Source organism: Bos grunniens, chromosome 1 (assembly GCF_055505025.1).
Source record: "Bos grunniens cultivar Pamir isolate PY7600 chromosome 1, Bosgru_T2T1.0, whole genome shotgun sequence".
Classification (NCBI taxonomy): domain Eukaryota; kingdom Metazoa; phylum Chordata; class Mammalia; order Artiodactyla; family Bovidae; genus Bos; species Bos grunniens.
The window spans coordinates 106,863,849-106,884,990 of NC_141165.1; the positions used below are offsets into that span (position 1 = coordinate 106,863,849).

General features: G+C 35.3%; 1 protein-coding gene across 12 annotated transcripts in view; it reads left to right on the forward strand.

Annotated features, from left to right (window-relative positions):
* The window catches only part of CBLB (Cbl proto-oncogene B), a 229,570-nt gene that overhangs the window by 12,098 nt on the left and 196,330 nt on the right, over nucleotides 1–21,142 (forward strand). For 9 of the 12 annotated variants that reach the window (XM_086320905.1, XM_086320913.1, XM_086320864.1 and 6 more), the window contains exon 3: nucleotides 3,576–3,826. The exons of the other annotated variants lie outside the window; for them this stretch is intronic. In XM_086320905.1, coding sequence (XP_086177031.1) covers nucleotides 3,576–3,826 — 251 coding nt within the window. The remainder of the gene's footprint in view (nucleotides 1–3,575; nucleotides 3,827–21,142) is intronic. 12 annotated transcript variants of the gene reach the window in all.

Consider the following 21,142-nt stretch of genomic DNA (forward strand, 5'->3'; position numbering starts at 1 on the left):
CAATAAATATTTATTGAATTGAATTTGACCTGCTTAGAAGAAGTAGTCCTGGCATAAGGTTATTCATTTTCTGCAGGAGCTGTCATAAACCACAGAATTTAATACTAATCCAGCTGATGAACTGCACACTCAGCGGCATCCGGTAGTAGTTCAGCATTTTATGTTGCGCTTGCCCAAGTGCAGGTTTAGAAAACCGTGTGGCCTACAAGGGCTGAACTGCCTCTAGCCTATTTCAGAGCTCTTCATTCCACTCACCACGGGCTTCCTCTGCGTCCACCTTTTAGAGTGATTGCATTGACTCCTTTTCACACACCCTGCTCTCTGGGGCCTCTCAAGCCTTTGCACATCCCTTTGCCTGGAATATTCCTTTTGCAAATTTAGGTATGCCTTTCATGGTACTGCCACATGGACATGTCTGCTTCATTCCTCCTCCAGCACTTTGTACTCTCCTCCATTATAGCGCTCCCATTTTCCTGTCATTCTTTTTCAAGCCACCGATTTTTTTCACTAGAAAACTCCTTGAGGACAGGTCTTTGATTTATTCCTTGCTGTATTCCCTAGGGCTGGAAACAATGCCTGTTGCACCAACGTTTGTAGAATTAACAAATGGGTCCTGAAGTTCATGTAAATTCACAAATGGAATAAAATAAAAATGTAAATGAGTTTAGCCAGGAATCATTAATTATATGCCCAATTCTAATTAAATTGTGATATAGTTAAAAAGAAGACCAGCCTGAGATTCATAAGATGCAGACTCTTGTGTTGGATTAATGATTTTTTAATAGTCCCTTAATCTTTGTAGTTCTTAGTTTCTTTATCTGAAAATGAATGGATTGGACAGGATCTTTACTAAGATCCCTTAGAGCAAGAATTACATTGCTCCTAAGTTAATTATAGAGAACTAGGTCTCTTCTGCCAGACTCTTTAAGGCAGGAAGTATGCTCTAGTCATCTATAATTTCCTGGCACTGAGCTCAGTACCTGGTATATAGTAGTTATCAAACAATTTTACTGAATAAAGCAATAAATTCTCAGATGGAATTACAGTTTAAATAAAGCAAATGAGAAATAAGTTCAGGTAGCGAATAGGAAATGAAAAATCTGTAATGTTTAAAAGAATCTATTAAACTACAGTAATTTGCAATGTCTGAAAAAAATACCTGGGAGAATTTTTTTATTTATCAGTTAAAAAATTCACCAGTTAGAGGAAATGAATTTAAAACTGCCTGGTCCCCTAACTGCAGGTTAATAATTTATCAGTCTGGTGACATGTTGTACCATGTTGCTAAAATTAAATTACCTGTTGTAGGATGTTGTTGGTGATACTTCTGAAATTTGTGTATATTTGTGATACTATCTTTTAGTTTTAAGAATTGAGAAACGTTCTTGATTTAACCAGGATTTGTTAAGTCATTGATTTATTTGAGACTTCATCAGTCTTTAGGGGGGAAAACAAAAACAATTATGTATAATTCAGTCATGAAAATGAGAAAGTAATATAATATTTGTGTGTCAAAATATATATAAAGAATTTCAGAATCAAATCAACCAACCATTTATACATCCATTTATTAGTTATGTACTGCATGCTGGATAATCTTTAGGAGAAGGGGACGACAGAGGATGAGATAGTTGGATGGCATCACCGACTTGATGGACATGAGTTTGAGCAAGCTACAGGAGTTGGTGATGGACAGGGAACCCTGGTGTGCTGCAGTCCATGGGGTTGTACAGAGTCGGACATGACTGAGCGGCTGAACTGACTGATATGCTGGATAATTATTTTAGGCACTGTGTACAAAAAGGAGGGAGATAAAATGCCCATTGTTAATGTGAGAAATGTTTGTCTTAGGAGCTGATGCTTGATAGTTTGAGTCAGATTTTTCTCCTCACAAAAGACGATATGGTTATTTCTCAAGAAAGCAATTGAGAAAGTAAGTTTAAGAGAGCTATCTTCATTTGTTGTTTCCTTGATTCATTGTGTTTGTAGTTCTTGAAAATATTATTGTTCAACTCTTTTTCATTCAGTCCCAGCACTTTTTTGAGTACCCAAAAGTGCATCCATGTTTTGTGGAACCTGACATTTAGAGTGGTCCTTTTAAAGAGAAAAAAAATACAAAATTGGGTATGAAAGTGTATTTTTTTAGAACAATAAAAAGTCACAAGTTATAAATTAAAAAAAAGTTAAGTCCACAAACATCAGAGAAATAATCTAGGCTCTGTATACTTTATGCTTTGACTCTCTACATTGCTCACATATGCCACCAGTCCCAGGTACCAGGAAATTTGAACGTGACCTTTCTGCTCCTGTGCTGGGCTGGTCAGCATCACAGACACTTGAAATGTTCCCAAAGCCATTCTTTTATCACAGCTGCTGCTTTGATTTAACTAGTTTCAGAAGTGACTGTGTTCTTTACATTCATTTTCCATTAAAATCAAACTAAATGTATCTTCAACCCAAATTTGCATTAGCCAGACTCCAGACATGTCCCCCACCACTTCAGTGCCACCCAATAGAAGGCTCAGTTTGACAGAAGGGATGTCACACTGGGAAAAAGACAGAAATCTTAGCCAGTTGTGTTTAAAATACCTTGCTCTTGAAAACTTTGCAGAAAGATCTATGATGAAAGCTTTAGAAGGGGGCCAAGTATCTGAGGGACCATCAAGCTTATGGTTCATGAGCTTCTCGGTAAATCTGCCTTTAGGTGTACGTTTTGCCTTTTGTTAAAGTGGGCATCTTTATGTACACACTCGTGCAATTCCCAGTGATTACATTTAAATGTTTAATTGGATGGCTCTTTATACTGAGGTTGGAGGGGTAAGAATGAGATGGGTTAACTTACTCTTGACTAAATCACATGAATGTGTACCAGCGAATGTAGTAGTAGAATTACAGCCTTTTTTTTTTTTTTCTAACATAAAGTATTTTCAGTTGTGCACGCAGCCCTGAATGCCCCAGTGGTTGGGTGACACCTGATGGAATGACTGAACCGTTATGTAGCAGGTGTTTCTAAGCCTGGGATGTAATGTAAAGAGGTGGAAAAGACTTGTTCTGACCTGACACCCATTTACTACTTAATAATCTGGTTATTAAAATCGTACCTGTTTTAGTCTCCTCAGTGTTTGGGAAAAGTATACCAAAACATAAAATCAATCAAATCGCTTTAGTTGGGAAATTAATATCTGAATGTGAGACATTAAGATAGGCCAGCAGATGAGGCCTGTTCCCTCATTTTTGTTTAAAAAAGAGACTGTTAGTGATGTACAATAACTAGCACATTGGTGTTCTGTTAAGCTGTGAACAATGGGATATTGGAGAGAGGATGAAAACTTTGGGGTTGAAAGTAAAGGTCTGACAGAGAAACTGAATGAGAACAAAAGAAAATAGGATTTAATTGTCTGAGAACAGATGGGAATTTAATTCTTTGTAGGTTGGTGATTATAGTTTTAAAGTCAAAATTTGTTTTATGGAAAGCAAAGAAATAGTACACAGTTTGATAATTTTTCAGTTTTTCTGTGGAAGAAAGTGTTGCAGTTCACATGAAAATGTTTTATTTCTGTCCTTGTTTCTTTTAGGTCAGACTGTGCCAAAACCCCAAACTTCAGTTGAAAAATAGCCCACCATATATACTTGATATTTTACCTGATACATATCAGCATTTGAGACTTATATTGAGTAAATATGATGACAACCAGAAACTTGCCCAACTCAGTGAGAATGAATATTTTAAAATCTACATTGATAGTCTAATGAAAAAGTCAAAAAGGGCAATAAGGCTCTTTAAAGAAGGCAAGGAGAGGATGTATGAAGAGCAGTCGCAGGACAGGTAAGAATATTTCAGATTTTATTTTTCTTAGTGTTAGTCGATGTTGCTTTTTGTTTCATGGTTAGGATAAATGTCACCATGTGTGTGTTTTAAGGGAAATATTGCATTTGTGTATTTGCTTTTCACATTATTTAAACCTTGTAGTTTCACATAAGGTTTGCACAAAATTATCTGTGTCAGTAGCTAGTTCATGAGACGGTGTTCTTATTTTTCTGAATAGGCATTATTTTTCAGAGAAGTTTTAGTTTGCAGAAAAGTTGTTCAGAAAGTAGAGTTCTGTTTACCTCCGTCCTCCAAGTGCCAGTTTCTTCTTAACAGCTTGCCAAGAATGGTACTTTTGTTATACTGATGAACTGATTACTGATACAGTATTATTAACTAAAGTTCATAGTGTCTGTTAGGGTTCACTCCTTGTGTTGCATGGCTCTATGAATTTCCACAAATGTATAATAAGGTCATGTATCCATCTCTCTAGTATCATGGAGAATAGTTTCACTGCTCTAAAAATGCCCCGTGCCTGACCTGCTCATTGTTTCCTTACCGGCCTGCCTTCACCACACCTCTTGAAGCCCTAGCAGTTGTCATCTTTTTAGTCTATTGTTTTGCTTTCTTCAGAATGGCATATAGTTGAAATCATGTAATATGTAACATTTTTAGACTGGCCTCTTTTACTTAACAGTGTGTATTTAAGGTTACCCAGTGTCTTTTCATAGCTTGATAGTTGATTTCTTTTTATTACTGAGTGATATTCCATTATGTGGATGTAGTACAATTTGTTTAATCCACTCATCTATTGAAGGAGATCTTGGTTGCTTCCAAGTTTTGGCAGTTATGTATAAAGCGGCTATAAATACTGATGTGTAGGATTTTGTGTGGACATAAATTTCAATTTCAGCTCATTTGAGCAAATACTTAGGAGCATAATTACTTGATATTATGATAAGCCTATGTGAAGTTTTGTAAGAAGTTTCCAAATTGTTTTGCAAAGTGGCTGTACAGTTTACATTCCCACTGGCAGTGAAGAGTTTCTGTTGCTCCACTCAGCCAGCACTTGGTATTGGACAGTGTCTTTAGGACAGAGTCTTGATTGGATGCGTGGGTGTGCTAGATATGACTGGCAGATGTAACTTCAATTCCTATTCTTTGTTAAGCGAGAAGCTGGAGTGTTGATGCCTGGAATAACATCAACTGAATCCTCATTTCATAGCCAGAATTTTTGACTTGGAGATTCTTCATTAAAATTTGTTGTTTGGCTATTTCAACATTAAATTTCATGATCTGTCTTTAGCCGAATAGAAAAAATAATAGCGTTTTCCGTTTCTGGGACATTTATATCTAGAATACATCTAGATAGTGATCATCTATTTATATTTCTGGACTGTAAAACAAATATTAATTAAAGCATATAATGTCTTAATATAGTTGAGGTGAATTTTAGTTTAAGACTCTTAATGTCTTTGGATTTTAGTTTCCTTAGATATTGGAAAAACTTCTAAGAAATCTCTATTACAGGTCAGAAACAGTTGCCTCCTTTAGTCTAATGAAATATATATAAGATTGTATAACAGAAAATTCAGTTATCTATGTATGTAGACACTGAAGTTGTAAATACCAGCCAAACAAATACACAGAGTGAGTAAAACCATCAAATTTAAATGTAGGAAAACCCTCTGCCAAAGGTAAAATGGCATGAATGTTTACTTATTTATAATTTGCTCTCTAAATTAGTGATGAATCCTAACATAATCATAGGAGTCTAACCAATTATGTAACTGTGGGCTCATCACTTAATATTATTGGACCACAGTTTACACATCTTGAGGGTGGTGAATCTTCCAGTTAGTTAGTTGCCTTTTTAGCTTCAAGCTCTGAGACTCTGTCCAGGCCTATTAATGGGAATTTGAATTGCCACAGGGTTCTGGAAATAAGGAAGAGAACTATCGTAGTGTTGGTTTCTTACAGACTTTCCAAAAATGGTCCAATGTTATGGAAAGGCACATGTTTGTGTTTAAAACTGTATTTTTACCTTGTAGTTTTGCCATTGATCTAATAACACTAAATTGTTTTAGAAATATCTTTCTACATCTTAATCAGATTTGGTAGCCCTGAAATTCTTAACCTAGCAGTGCAGTCCATGAAATTTTACTTTTTAGGTTATCAGGTCAGTGAGAAAGTATATAACTTCTAGGATCCAGGAATTCAAGTGGATACAGTGTTTTAATTGGATGTAGTAATATTTAATGGGGTTAGCTTTATTTCACTTTATATCATTTTTAGAAACTTGAAATATTTTTTAGCTCAGGAGATGTCTTATAATTACCATTTTATACATAAGTTTTGATTTTTTTTTTTGGCTTTTTATGTGTGAACATATCATGGTGAAATTTTATAAATTTCGATTGATCGTGTATAGATTTCCATAGATGATGACAGATTGCATAATGTTAAGTGATCATATTGAGGCAACTCTGTAAATTCTGTGTTTTAAGTATCCAAGTAAATTTTGTCTCTGTTTGAAATTCAACCCTACGCTTACTAGCTTCTGTGCTGGTGTAGCATATTTCTAATTGGATTTTTCTTTCATCCGTGTTCCATTTTCTGATAATGTTCAATGGCCACTGTTTATGCAAAGCTTGCATTTGATAGATGTCTGATCATAATTCGTAATGATGTACTGTCCTTGGTACACTGTAGCAAGATGCAGATTTTCTATTTGTGTTTCTTTTAGTGGTAATATATTTTTAAACAATTCATTCTGTATTCCCTTAGTTTTTCAAATGTTAACTGAGGTTAAGCATGCCATTGTACTTGGAGCTCTGGGACGTCTTACTCTATAGAATTTGAAAGAAACTTAGAATCTTCTCGTGGTTGTTAGGCATTTGAGTATTCTGTTTAGTATTATGACTCTTACCTAACATGTATGATACATTGATTATTGGGAATATTATAAATTCTCTGAACAATATATTTTTTTTTAATTTTGTAAATAATGTCGCTAGGGACATCAGTATTTTTAAGCTAAAAATGAAGGACAGTTATAGTAGAAATAGTAATTTGGAGTTCATTGACAAAACCAGCATTTCCCTGAAAGATTCTATACTTTACTGAAGAAAATTGTCCTGAATGAATACATGAATCAAAATTTTATTTTAATGTTCCTGTTGTATCAAAAATAAACTTCTTTGTGGATTTCTTTTAAATGTAGGGATTAGTGGGGAAAAAATCAGTCATCAGTTTTGAACCAGCTGTGCTTTAATTGATTGCTTAAATATCAGCAGCCTGAATTTTTAAGACAGTTTCACATAAATGTGATAAATATAATAACAAATAGAAAAATAAATAGATATAGCAAAGGGCATGCAGTGTATTCCATGTGTAGAGGGTGAGAGGTAGAAATTAAATACATTTATTTGCCATGGAAATAGATACTAAGAGCACATAGTCCAAGCCTCTTGCTTTGAGAATGGGTGGAATAGAAGCCTGTATGCGTCACTTGAGTTTTATAGTAAACCTCTTTCTGCTCCAGAATCACTTTTTCCCCATATCCCCCCTCCCCAAACATTTGAACCTCACACTGAGTTGGTGCTTTCTGAGCAAGGTCTACACCATTCTTAACTGGCATTTCTGGTAAGAATAATTCACTGGTCTCTGGCACACATGGTGTTTGCAAATGTGGAATAGGAGTTAGGAGTCATGTAGAGAAGGGACAATTTATAGTTTCAAGCACAGAGAAGAGGAGAAACTTTATAACACGTTTCTTAAGTTTTAGTGGCAAAAGTCAAAGTGGGTGTGAAGTAGTTACAGGGTAGCTACAGATGACAACTGTGAAATTGACAGAAGATGCCTCTCTTCAATGATGTGCCTGGCAGTTTCATCAATTGATCATTTTAAAAGAAAAAAGTTTTCTCTCTCTTTTAAAAAGTTATGTATTAATCACCTGTTCTTCACACCCTGGTGTCGGGCACTGTTTTTGTAGAACACCCAGAGGTGATGGCATAATGATAATCAGATTTTCCATGTTTTAGAACTGCTTCAGTGAACCAGAGTGCTACAACCCATTTTTCCCTCCTACACTCTGGTTTGTAACCACTGAAACAAAACCAGAAGTCAACTGAGATGGAAAAATAGCTCTGTGTTTGATAGCCGATCTGAGAAGAAAATAAAGGCCCTAAAAAAATTCATGCCAAAGAGTAATACATAGATGTTGTCTTATTCTTAATATCATGTGAAAGCCCCTGGGCCATTCTTTATGTACATGTGTTGTAGAAAACAAATCATAGTGTGCATAGCTAGTATAATAATAGTCATTCCAAAAAAAGATTTTTTAAAATGTATTTTGACATTAAAAAATTAATTCTAGAAAATGCTAGCCTTTGTTTAAAATTCGTGCAGGAGCATCAGGCAAAAGTCTTTTTCTTTCTTGACCATTTGGCTGAGCAAAGAAAAATGTATAGCCTGCTTCATTAATAAAGTGCCTTTCTCCTTAAAGAACCACAAATCACCATGCTTGATGTTTATGCCTGTGTTGTAATTCATGAAATAGTGTACCAAGAACATTTTGAAACTGATACACTAAAGATAAGTTGAATCAAAACAACATCAGCTACAACAACAGCAGCAACAATAAGGGCAACAACAGAATACAAAGCTGCAAACCAACCTCCTTGCCTTCCTCATAGGGCTGTATGACAGCATTGCTTTGGCCAAAGACTAGTGTTGTATTAACTGAAGTGTTTACATTTGTATAAACATGAGTACATGTTAGCAGTGTTGAAGTTCCTCATGGGTTTCCCATTTCACCATATAAAGATACGGACCTTTGTGTTCTGTGTAGTAGTTTTAATTATTGCTGGACCTCAGAGGTTAGTGGCCTTGTTTATAATCTCTCATCAAGTTCCACGTTTTCTCCTGGGCAGCCCTGTGCATTGTGAGAAGGCCGTGAGGGAAGAGTGCAGGGATCCCGTGGTCTGATGCCATTTCTCCTCCAGTGTTCTTTGTGACCTTGGTTGCTTTTCTGATTGCAGTATGTGTTTTCCAGTCTTTTCTTGTTTTCTGGATATTCACAGTATTTGTTGGTTTAGACATTTCAACGTCAAAAAATGAGGCTGTGGTTTGTTTCAAACTAAATGTCCCTGTTGCTCCATTAGTCTCTTAAATATTTTTTCGAATCCAATAGTAGTTTCTAGTAAAAAATGCTATTTTTTGTTATTATAATAATCATTTGCAGGAGAGTTAATCTTAGGAAAGTTATGTCGTCTGTAAATAATGTGCGGTATTAAATGCATTCCATTTGTTTCATGAAATATCTATTGTTTAATGATGCACGAGAAGGAATGGTTTATACTCTTTTAAGAAAACAATTTTATATTTTAAATATTAACCTAATCTTTCTATTTTCTTTTTTTTTTTAACTAATGGTGAAAATTTCAATTCTTTTGCATTTCATGAGAACAAGGGACAAGCTGCAAGTAGAAAAATATGATTTCTAAATAAGTCAAAATAGGTTGTGGATAGATTTTTGAACATAAATATTTTAATATAAACATACTCCATTGCTATTTAATTTTTTATATGTGTCTGCATTCTAGGCATGTTTTCCTTTTCAGTGTAAGAGTAGAGGAAGGGAAAGATTAATTTGTGATATTTTAAAATGATGATATATAATTTGGATACAGAGGAAAATAGTAATCAGTCCAAGTGTGTCTGCCAAGTAGGAAATGGAATTTTCTCTAGAAAAAGTGAGCATCTTCCTGAGATTAATTTATCATCAATGAATAGTTTATTTAGTCTTGATAAGAACACTTTCATTCATATTTCAAGGATCTGAGAGACATGAATATACTTTTCTAAAGTTTGGACATGAAGGGGCTTTTTTCTTTAATATGCTATGAATATATAGGCCACAAGAAAGTTGTTTAGATAAATCTTTCAAAGTTAGACAAAAGGAGTCTGTTAGAGTGGGCAGGTCAGAGCTTGCAGAATCTTTGACTGTTAAGGACTTTATGACCAACTACATCCATGCTACTTTTGCTAACTGGATACAAAGTAGTTTATTTGTTGATTTTCATACAAGTCAAAAGAGAAAGGGGTTTCTTCAGCAGTTTTCTCTTTGGGATATATTTTCAGAATGCAAAATAATACAACTTATTTTGCTATCCAGATACTCAAATTTAAAGCTGGATCTAGTGCCCACTTTTTTTAAAATTTTAACCAAAATGTTTACATTTAATCCATTTATTTGGTATTTATTTACTTTCTTTCCCCAGCCCTCTATTAACACCATTCAGTCTATAACACCTGGTTTATTAGGTATTAAGCATTTCATTGCAATTTATTTAAATTCCTTCCAGGCCAAAATATATATTATATACACATATTTTGATTTTAAAATTGGAGAATTTTTACTTGCAGTTGATTAAAATTTTTGAGTAATAACCATTGTATCATAAGACAGTAAAGCCAACTCACAAGGCTCAAGAGAACTTGGCTTTACGGTTGAACACCTTTTATGTTTCTCAGTCTTAAGGCAGCTTATTAAAATTGATGTTTTCCTTTCAGTAAATATCCGGTGACATTCAAATTTGATAATTAAAATCCAGAAGCACTCAAGAAAGAATGCCTGTTTTCAGTTTCATGATAACAATACTCCCACAAAGAAGGTTGATGAATTATGTGTTTCAAGTGGCAGATTTGTTATTTATTGATAGTTAAAGAGCGCTCCTTTGGCAGTTTTTTACAAAACTAAATTGTAGTTTGTTTATAAAACAGAAAAGCTGCAGTGATAATTCTATAGCCTGAAGAATGCTTGGAAATCTTGCCCAAGAAGCATTTCTTTCTTTCTTTCTTTTGGTGATTTAATGTAGAAGTGGAGTTTCTGGGAATCCAAACAGATTAGCATCCAGCACTAATTGGTTAGGTCATAAAATAGTCCTCATGTTTCACTGTTTTGAAATAAAGTGCTTCAGGAGTATTCAGTTTTCTAAACCCATTTTTAGTATTAATCTTTTGTCTCTTAAAGACCATTATTGTTAGAGCATGAGTTCTTGTTGGAGTTTTCATTTATGCATGAGTTGTTTATAGATAGGTGTATTAGTTGTAGCAGGTTACACTTACGGTCATTGCAGAAGGTGCCCATTTATAGATTTAAATCGTAAAGATTGAGACTGGCTGTCTCATTTGGTAGAACCACTGAGGAAGAGATTAAACTCAAAGATAATTTAGATTTATTATTGAAATGTGTTACTTTGAACATCTGATCATGTGATGTGATCACATGTAATCACATGTGTGACTATTAATTTCCTAGGGCTGCTGTAATAAACGACCACAAACAGAATGGCTTAAATTGCAGCATATGTTGCCTTAAGTTGATTCTCTCACATTTCTGGAGCCTAGAGTCTGAAATCAAGATGTCCAGAGGGCCATGCTCCCTCCAGCCCTCTAGGGCAGGGTGCTTTCGACTCCTGCAGATTCTGGTAGCCCCAGGCACTTCTTGACTTGTGGCCATGTAACTTCAGTCTCTGCCTCTGAAGACTGTCACTGTGTGTATGTGTGTGTGTGTATGTCTACAGATTTACCTCTTAGGAAGGCCCCAGTCACCTTGGCTCAGGACCTAGCCTAATGACTCTATCTTAATTTTATTACATTTATAGAGAAATAATATCCAAATAAGGTCACATTCCTAGGTAGGGTTGAGGCTAGGATTTCAGTATATATTTTTAGAGGGCACAGTTTACCTATAACATGGATCAAATACAGCAGTGTAAAATTTTTACTATGGAGGTGGAAGAATATTTAAAGTTACTACAATATATGTCATGAAAGAGTGAAAAACTGCTCAGTAGACGATAATGCCAAACAAATTACTGAAAATTATTTTTTGAAGGATCTGTAGCTCCAATAATTTTGTATTTTTTTTTTCAGGTTTATAATGAAAAGCACTGTGAATTAATTTATTAATTTTTACACATTGAAAACTATGATGAAATTTGACTTTAATCAATAAAAAATTATATAAGTTGAAATAAGTGAATTCATAATTACTTTTATTTCAATGTATAAAATGCCATCTCAAGAAATTATTAGTACTATGAGTATGAATATTTAAGTTATAATATTAATAGCCCTAATTATCCCTTGATTAAGAATCCCTGTTTTATTCTATTATTTTGTGATAAGCTCTGGAGGATTAATTAAAGTGGTTAATTATGACTTACTTCATTATCATTAATTCTGTTTAGGAAGTTTTCTGTATTGCAAATTAAAAAAAAAAGATGTGGGAGGTGTTTTCCATGTTGGTGGCATAGAGGCGGTTGTACTTCATGTTCACTTTGTATCTTTAATATCAGTGGTAAAGAATCTGCCTGCCAATACAGGAGACCCAACAGTCATGGGTTCAATCCCTGGGTCGGGAAGGTCCCCTGGAGTAAGAAATGGCAACCTAGTCTAGTATTCTTGCCTGGGAAATGCCATGGACAGAATATCCTGACTGGCTACAGTCCATGGGGTTGCAAAGAGTCAGACATGCCTGAGCGTGACTGATTCTGAATTCTGAAAAGTGTGTTACAAGTATGGTTTCAAATTAAGATTTTAAAAAATAAACTCAAGGATATTAGTAAAACAAGGGTAAATCATTTCTAAAAATGACAGGTTGAGTGACTTAAACCAGGGGTCAGCAAACTACAGAACTAGACAGTAAATATTTTAAACTTGCCAGATGGTCTCTGGCAAATAGTTAGCTCTTCTTTATTATAGGAAAGCAGATATGGACAATATGTAAATGAATTGGAATTGCTGTGTTCTAGTAAAACTTTATTTAGAAAAATATTGTGGTAGACTAAATTAGCCCTGGGGGTTTTGGTTTGCCAAGTCTTGGCTTAAAGTAGGGTTTAAATTTTGTCCAGGTTTTGGACAGTACAATTTTAAAAGCATTCTGTCAACATAGGCTGAGTATATAAGTTGCATAAATTAGGAATGTGTTTGGATGAAAGTAGTAATATGTGAGCAACAGTTGTTTACATATATAGGGATGTGTAACTCTCAGCATGCTGTCGGAGACCCAAGCTCTTTCTGGCTTTGTAGTTTACTTCTTTAGTAAACTACAGTGAGTTGGGTTCATCCTCATTCTAGTCAGCTCTCATGGTTGTAGAATTCCTGCTGCAGCGTCATATATTTTTTGCCTACAACACTGAGGAAGGAAGAGTACGGCTACACACACCTGTCCTCTTTCTGCTGTCCATCAAAAAGCTGTTCAGGAACCTTTCTCCCAGCTTGCTCCCTCCAAGCAGATTCTCTTAGGTCTTTTTAGGCCTGAGAAATTGTTATATCCAGAACAGTAGACGTAAATTTTTTCTCTTCTTGTTGGCTTTCTAGGGGACGATATTTAAAATTAAAGGAAGGAAGACTAAGACAGTTTCATCTTGAACTCATTATCCTTTAAAAGAGAAAACAATTGTTTTCTGTTTTCATTGAGTAATACCTCATTCTCTTCTAAACTTTGACAACTGCAAACTTATGTTCAGACCCACGTAATTGAAAGCGAGTAATTAGTTTCGGTAGGTAAGGAAGAATGAAATTCTGTTTTATAGGCCTTGTATTACTATCTTTGTTATCAAACATGCCTCAGAGATGAGTGCTAAGTATTCCAATTCCATTTTCTATATGGAGAAACTAAACTGATTGGAGGTTACATGACTTGACAGGAATTGTATATATTCAGATGTGATGTGTTTCTAAATAATGTCTTATTACCAGTCAGCATGTGTGAGCCTGCAGCTGTCGACAGCTGAAGGGTATCAGCTTTGTAAGCCCTTTTCAACTTTCTTTCAGGAAGACTCATTTGAACAATTAGCACATTTTATACTTGTGAAAAGGAGGTATTTCCTCATCTTTATTAAGCCATTATTGATATATGTCAAATGCTCAGAAACTTTTTTTTTTTTACAAGACAGCATATATTAATTAAATTCAGGATTGTTTGTTGAAAGCTGCGTTTCTGAAACATGCTTTTTTGTTGCATTTATCTGTGAGAGAGTGTGTGAGAGACAAAAGTTGCCTGTGACTTAAAACTTTTAATTCCTTTGAGGAAATAGGAGAGGTTTACTTAAATATTTTTGGCTGAAATATATTAATGAAGGTAAAATGTTAACTCATCTTCTACATACTGAAAACATTTCAGTTTTTGTTCTGAAGGCTTTTTATGGAGTATATTGATTTTCAGTATAGTAACAGCATGTGGAGCTGTTAGTTTTATTCTTTTCCAGAAAAATTTAGAAAATTTTAATTTGACTATAGATCTCTGTTCTTGTCAGCCAGGTCTCACTTATCCAGTTAAAGTAGGTTTGCCCGGATTCAGTTAAATTTAGTTAAATTCGTCAATATTTAGTTAAATTCTTAAATTTAGTCAAATTCTTAATTCTTATTAATTTCTTTAATACGAAACAGCAAATTCCCTTTAACCATATTTTTGGTGTTTTTTTTTTTTCTTCCTCTGTATAATTCTAATTTTAGTTTATTCTCCAGAGTTGGATATGTAAGATTTTTATTTTTTTATAAAGCAACTGAAGTAAAGTTGGTAATTTGTCACAGTCTTTTCTCCACTTTATCAGTATATGGTAAACTACAGCCTGTGCTTCTTTCTGTAAGTAAAATTTCAGTGGTACGTGGACATGCCCTTCTGTGGCTTCACTGACAGATGTCAGTAGTTGCCACAGAGACTGAATGGCCCACAAAGCTGAAAATATCTACTGTGTGAGCCTTTACTGAAAAAGTTTACTGACCTTTGCACTGTTGATACAATCTTTGATGGTAGTCTTAGAAACTTGGCATTTTTAACTTAAACGTTTTTTTCTTCCTCTTGATTTTTGTTCTGTTCTGCTGCTAAGTCGCTTCAGTTGTGTCCGACTCTGTGCGACCCCATAGACGGAAGCCCACAAGGCTCCCCCATCCCTGGGATTCTCCAGGCAAGAACACTGGAGTGCGTTGCCATTTCCTTCTCCATCTGTTCTGCTAGTGATGCTTTATGCATTACTGATCCTTGTGATATTCTGAGGACAATAAAATGTTAATGGAAGGGAGTCAATGATCAAGAGCTAAATCTTTATTAGACCCCCATTTTCTGTCTTGTGTCAGTATGATATATTTAATTTGTATATAGTTTTAATGTGTGATAAATTTAAACTTTTTTCATAGGGTATTTTTTGAAACACAAGATACACAAGATCTATTATTAATGTCTTTATGCAGTCATCTAATCTAGTGGCTTCTGTACACAGCCCAGACCAAATGATGCATTCTCACCCCCTAGAATGGCTAAGTATAGATCCCTGACTTTCTGCAGTACCTCTGCCTTTACCAGTTGAATTCTAAATGTATCCACATTTTCAAAAAGTGCCCTAGTTATTTCCGATATTCTGCCTGCTCTTAAGATTCCCTAAGTCAAATCGTCTCAGTTTATGTGTACAGTCCCCTGGGATCATTGAGATGGCACAGGTGAGGCTAGAAGAAGCCCAGATCTGTTCAGCACTCCTTTTGCTTTACTAAACTTCCTTTATCATCACCGTAGGTAGATGACCTGGAGAAGGCAATGGCACCCCACTCCAGTACTCTTGCCTGGAAAATCCCATGGATGGAGGAGCCTGGTGGGCTGCAGTCCATGGGGTCGCTAAGAGTTGGGCACGACTGAGCGACTTCACTTTCACTTTTTCACTTTCATGCATTGGAGAAGGAAATGGCAACCCAGTCCAGTGTTCTTGCCTGGAGAATCCCAGGGATGGGGGAGCCTGGTGGGCTGATGTCTATGGGGTTGCACGGAGTCGGACACGACTGAAGTGACTTAGCAGCAGCAGCAGGTAGATGACCACTCCCAGTTGTCACTCAGGGTCCCAAGACAGGTAAGTTTCTGAAAGGCTTTTGAAAGAGTTTTTTTGGACAAAAGGGATTGGAATTCTTTTTCATATTCTTGGCAGATTGGCCTAATCACTGTCCTTAAAATTTACCTTCACATGCAGCCTTTTAGCTTGCTAATTAATTCCTCTTCATCTTCCTATGCACCCCCCATTTCTGCAGCCTTTTCTATTATTATATAGCTGACGCTCCCACTCTGTCCCATCCCTATCTTATTTCCGCATTTTCTGATCACTCCAGTATCTTTTTTCTTCTGATATTTATCAAGACCTTTCATATGACCCTTAACCACATATTGTCATCTTTTTAAAATAGTGATAAGACAGATCATTTAAAATGCCTCAATGTAAGTTGTTTAAAAGCAAAAAGCACTCCTGTGTTTCTCCAACAGTATCAAGAACAGTGCTTCAGAATTGGCCAACACTCATAAAAGTATAGGATTGTTTCTCTAGAATTGGTGTAAACTTATTTGAAGGTTCTGATTTATTCCTTGTTTATGAGCTACTAGGGCCTAGAGACATGAGAAAATGAAAGTGTTACATGGTGTGGGGGAGGCCAGTGAAGTGTCCAAAGGCTTAGTTTTTAGAATTTGTAGATAAACTCTGAATGTAAGCTTCTTCAGACTTGGCAATAAGTGCCATTGATTTTAGTAGGAAAACTGTCCATAAGCACAATAATACCACTATTATTTATTATAGAATGGTTGTATTTTACAGCAATTCTTAATTCCTCTTTCTCTTTTTTTTTTTTTTTTTTTGGCGGTCTGGCTTGTGGGATCTTAGTTCAATCCCTGGATCGAACCCATGCTCCCTGCAATGAAAGTGCAGAATCTTAACCACTGGACCACCAGGGAATCCTCAATATTTAATTCTGTGTATATGCAAAATGTCCTTAATGTAGTGATATTTTTGGATAAAGTTGGTAAAATTTCTTCAGTTTGTAAGCACTCTAATGGAGTGTCTTTATGGTCACCCTTAGTACCTGACATAAACTCCTGAAAAACCCACTGTGTCACCATTCTGCTTGTTGCTGCAAACTGCACATGGCAATGAGCATATTTTTACAGCTTTTCTATTGACATACTAGCTCTCCATCTGAACTCCTATGAATGTTTTCACTTCCTCTTCCTTTACCATTTCTTCAAAGACTGTTTTTGTTTTTATGCTGTGTTGTATTTATGACCCTGAATACCCAGAACTTCTCAGCAACTGGGGAATCCTCCAGAAATCTATGTTCTTCACATGAATAGTCCAGTTTCGTTTGATATGTATTATTGACAGAAGTGCTTTATCCTCTTTACAGCTTGCTGTGCAGCAGATGGTCGTTAAATCATTTCACGACTCTTCAGGGAGTGCATAAATACATGTGCACAAATGAAAAAAGTCTTTATTATGGTGGTCATCTTGTGCTTTTACTGATGGAATTCCCTGTTACAGATAAGGATTTTCAAACTTGAAAATTAGTTTTCAATTTTGAGCTAGGAGGTTTTTTTTTTTTTTTGGCATTTATATATATTTCCTTAACTGCCATTTTTTTTTTTCTTCCCTTTTAAAGGGCAGGGTTGGGCAGTTAGATCTGGAATTCTTGCTGTATAAGCGGAAAGCTTTTTTCCTTTTTTTTTTTTGGCATGAGCATACCAGCTCAGAGGGACATCTGAGACATTTTGAATACGTAGACAGGGCTTTTAAAGAAAGGAATTGCTGTTCTCTTACATCAACCATGCAGACTTAGAAACAGACTTTAAAAGAAAACAGAGACATGTGTGTTCTCACTGTGTATTATTACTGCGCCCCCTCACATAGCTGTGAGGTTTTGTCAGCAGTTTGTTTTGACTCACTGTACCAAGGTGGGGGTGGTTTTGTGTGTTTTTGTAAGTTAACTAGTGTGGGATGTCAGTAATCTCAACTTTACCATTTTGATTGGCCATGATCCATCCATTTCTCAGGCCATATTTTAATACTGAAACTTGCCTGAAAATCTTTGCAAATACTTTTCCTCTTCCTGTAACTGTGGAAGTCCTTAGATTATAACCTTTGTTTTCTGTTTTCTGTTGCCTCTGTGATGCTTTCATAGTATCTCCTCAGACTAATTTAGGAACCTCTTAAGTTGTTCTTTTCAATTTATCTTAATAGTTCTTCTTACATAATAAAATTTAATGTTATTTATTTTGTCAAGATTGGGGACACTCCCAAATTTACTTTTCATTTCCAGGGAGGTGGTTTTAGGCACAGATAACCATGATAAATTATTTTGATCCTGGAAGAGGAAGTCTTTAGTGGCATCTGAAGGAGAGGACATGCCTCCTGGACTTGACCGAATGGGTCTTCTGATCTCAGAAACCATTGACAGAGGGAAGGTGGCCTAGGCAGGTGTGTCTTGATGCTTTTACTCTTTCCTAAGGGAAGTGGTGCTCCAGGAAGTTGTGCAGTGTGGTGGTTCTAGCACATCTTTGGCATGACTTTAAGGCTGGAAAGTAAAGTCTTGTAAATGAGACACAAAAGGCAAACATTATTTTCCTCTAGTCACCCAAAATACCCATTTCATTTAAAGATAGTGTGGATGTCTTCTGTCCCTGATAACTTTCCATTATGTAACTGCTCTTTATTTACTTCCCGTGCTATACATGTGGCATCATTCCCACACCAAGTTGAGAGTCTTCTTAGTATGCATGTATGGTAAACTGTCATTTATGTGGGAGTAAAATAACTAGAATTCTTCTCGCATTTTCAGCACTTGACATTTAAGAAAGAGACAGATGGCAAGTAAACAAGGTGAGAATGGGACTTTATTTGCTGTCTTACAATCTCAGGCTACTGTGAAGAATTTTAATTAGATGTTATTTTAGTAAGTTTCCAATTCACTGCAGGTCACTGAAGCTTTGAAAGAAGCAGAATGTACACCCAGTATTTAATATATCAACAGTCTACTGCATGTAGTTGAGAGTTCATCTGGAACTAGTAGGTTATATCCTTAAGGGTGTGAAAATTTTCCTGGGTCTCAGTACACCTTAGAATGAAAGTATTTTTCTTTGTAATTTTAAATAATATTATATAAAATTTCTGGTTGAAGTTCAGAATTAAGTTGGTTTAAATGTTTAAAAATTCCTAGTGATGTCTTACCTCTCCTTTTTAGTAAGGTCATGTTCATTTTTCTTCATGGTGATTATTTTTAATTTTCCATAGCTCTACTGGAGATTTTCTTCACTATGAGATAGTAACTGTTACAGATAATTCACAATTCAATTCTTCGGTTTTCACAAAGAATTTCTGTGAAATATGACCTTGACCTAAGGTTTTTTTTTTATTTTGAAGATAGTTTTTAGAATGATTTATTATAGGAAAATAATTCATGTATGATGCTTTCTTAGGTTATTCTTTGTAGAATTACATATTTCTTTTCACCTATACAAATAATGTGAATATCTTGAATAAACATTTGCTTCTCACCATTAAAGTAAAAATAAAGAGCCTTGGAAAATGGCTGGTGCTGAGAGTTCATGGAGGTTAACAAATGATATGCAGAAGGCAGACTGTCCTTCGGTTGCAAAGTGTTACAATTGGTACAACTCACCAGCATTGGAGATAACATGTATTCATAGTTTAATTGGTGAATTAGAAAAGCTTCCAATGAAAGTTTCAGAAGATGACTTTTCCCCTTAAGATTATAGCACTTCTGAAGAATGTAGTAAAGATTGAAAAGCGACTTTCTTAATTTGTATACACTTATAGAAGATAACATAATTTCGAAAAAAGAGTGCATGCACTGTGTGTGTGTTTTTAACATGATTGAGTCCTTTTTGTTTCTCATTTTGGGTTTGTAATTCACTTATACAGTGAATTTCCTGCTAAAAATTGTAAATACGACATCATATCAATATTATATAGCCCTTTCCCCTCATTTAGTTATTTACCCTTCTGGTTTCTCTTCAGTTGTTAGGAATATGTTTCCTTCAGCTCTTTTGTTGACTTTTTGTTTGTTTGTTTTGTCTTTTAAACTTTATTTATTTTTGGCTTCTCTGGGTCTTTCGTTGCTATGCAAGGCTTTTCTCGTTGCAGAGAGCAGGGGCTGCTCTAGTTGTGCTATGTGGGCTTCTCACTGTGGTGGCTTCTCTTGTTACCGAGCACAGGCTGTGGGGCACGCAGGCTTCAGTAGTTGCAGTTCTTGGGCTCTGGAGCGTAAGCCCAGTAGTTTTGGTGCACGGGCTTAGTTGCTCTGCGGCATGTGGGATCTTCCCGGACCGGGCCTTGAACCCCTGTCTCCTGCTTTAGCAGGAGGCTCCTTTACCTCTGAGCCACCCTGGAAGCTCCTCTTTTGTTGATATAAGTAGCACTTAGCATTGCTTATCTGAGTAGTACCACCTGCTGTGTCTGACTTTGTAAAAAAGTAGTTTTTTGGTTTCTGAGTGAAAGATTTAGGACAACTACCATCAGAAAGTTTGCTGTACCATTGAATATTACAGAATTTTAAGAACTCTTTCTCCAGATGAAGTCAACACGGTAAAAGAAGTACGGAGTACTGACATTCTTATTAAGGCTTGATTTTGCCTATATAATCTTTTCTTTTATTATTAGAGGTTAACCCAGTCCTTAACATTTTGTTTTCAAATTCTTGAGCTCATTTTACTGTACAGTGAAGATGTTTTGTTTAATCTAGTTTATAAGGAGGTAGAGTTAAAGATCTCTTTTGTGGTTAAAAAAAAAGAAAAAATCAGTAGTAAAACAAAAGGACTGTTTTAATGGATACTTTGAGGAAGTGTTTATTTTGGACCTAGTAATTTTAAGTCTAGAAAAATAGTAAATTTTCAGCCTTTTTTTTTAAACATTTCATTTAATTATCAAGTTTTAATTCTTTTGGGATACTGCTCTTTAGTGATTGTTTTACTTATATAAAGCTTAGAATTTTCATCTTAAAATTTATGCTGCTACAAAATTACAAAAAAAATTATCTGAGTTGTTCATTATTGGTATCAGTAGATTTAAAAGAGAAGCATATCAGATTTTTGAAATTTTGATGAGTAATAAAATTATTTGAATTATGAGGAAAATGCCTAAGAATGTGCGTCTTTTGTTTTTAAATCAGAATTAATCTCAAACATTTATACTTATAGTACCCCTGGATACTGAAAACAAATCTTAACAGCATTTCTTATTCAGAAAGCGACACTGATTACAACCAGAAAGAAAATATCCTACTGTATGTGTGAAAGGCAAAGGAGTTATAAAAAGAGTAAAAAAATCACTAGTTTTTATCTTGCACTATTGTTTTTAACTTTGTCTTTGGTTTTAACTGGTCATGGAAAGTAATAAACCTGTTTGTCCCAGAGAAAGGTGGTTGATCTGCTTTCACTATTCTTCTTGAAGCAAGGATCTGGAATGTTCTCCAGAACTATCATGCTGAATGAGTCGTCATTTC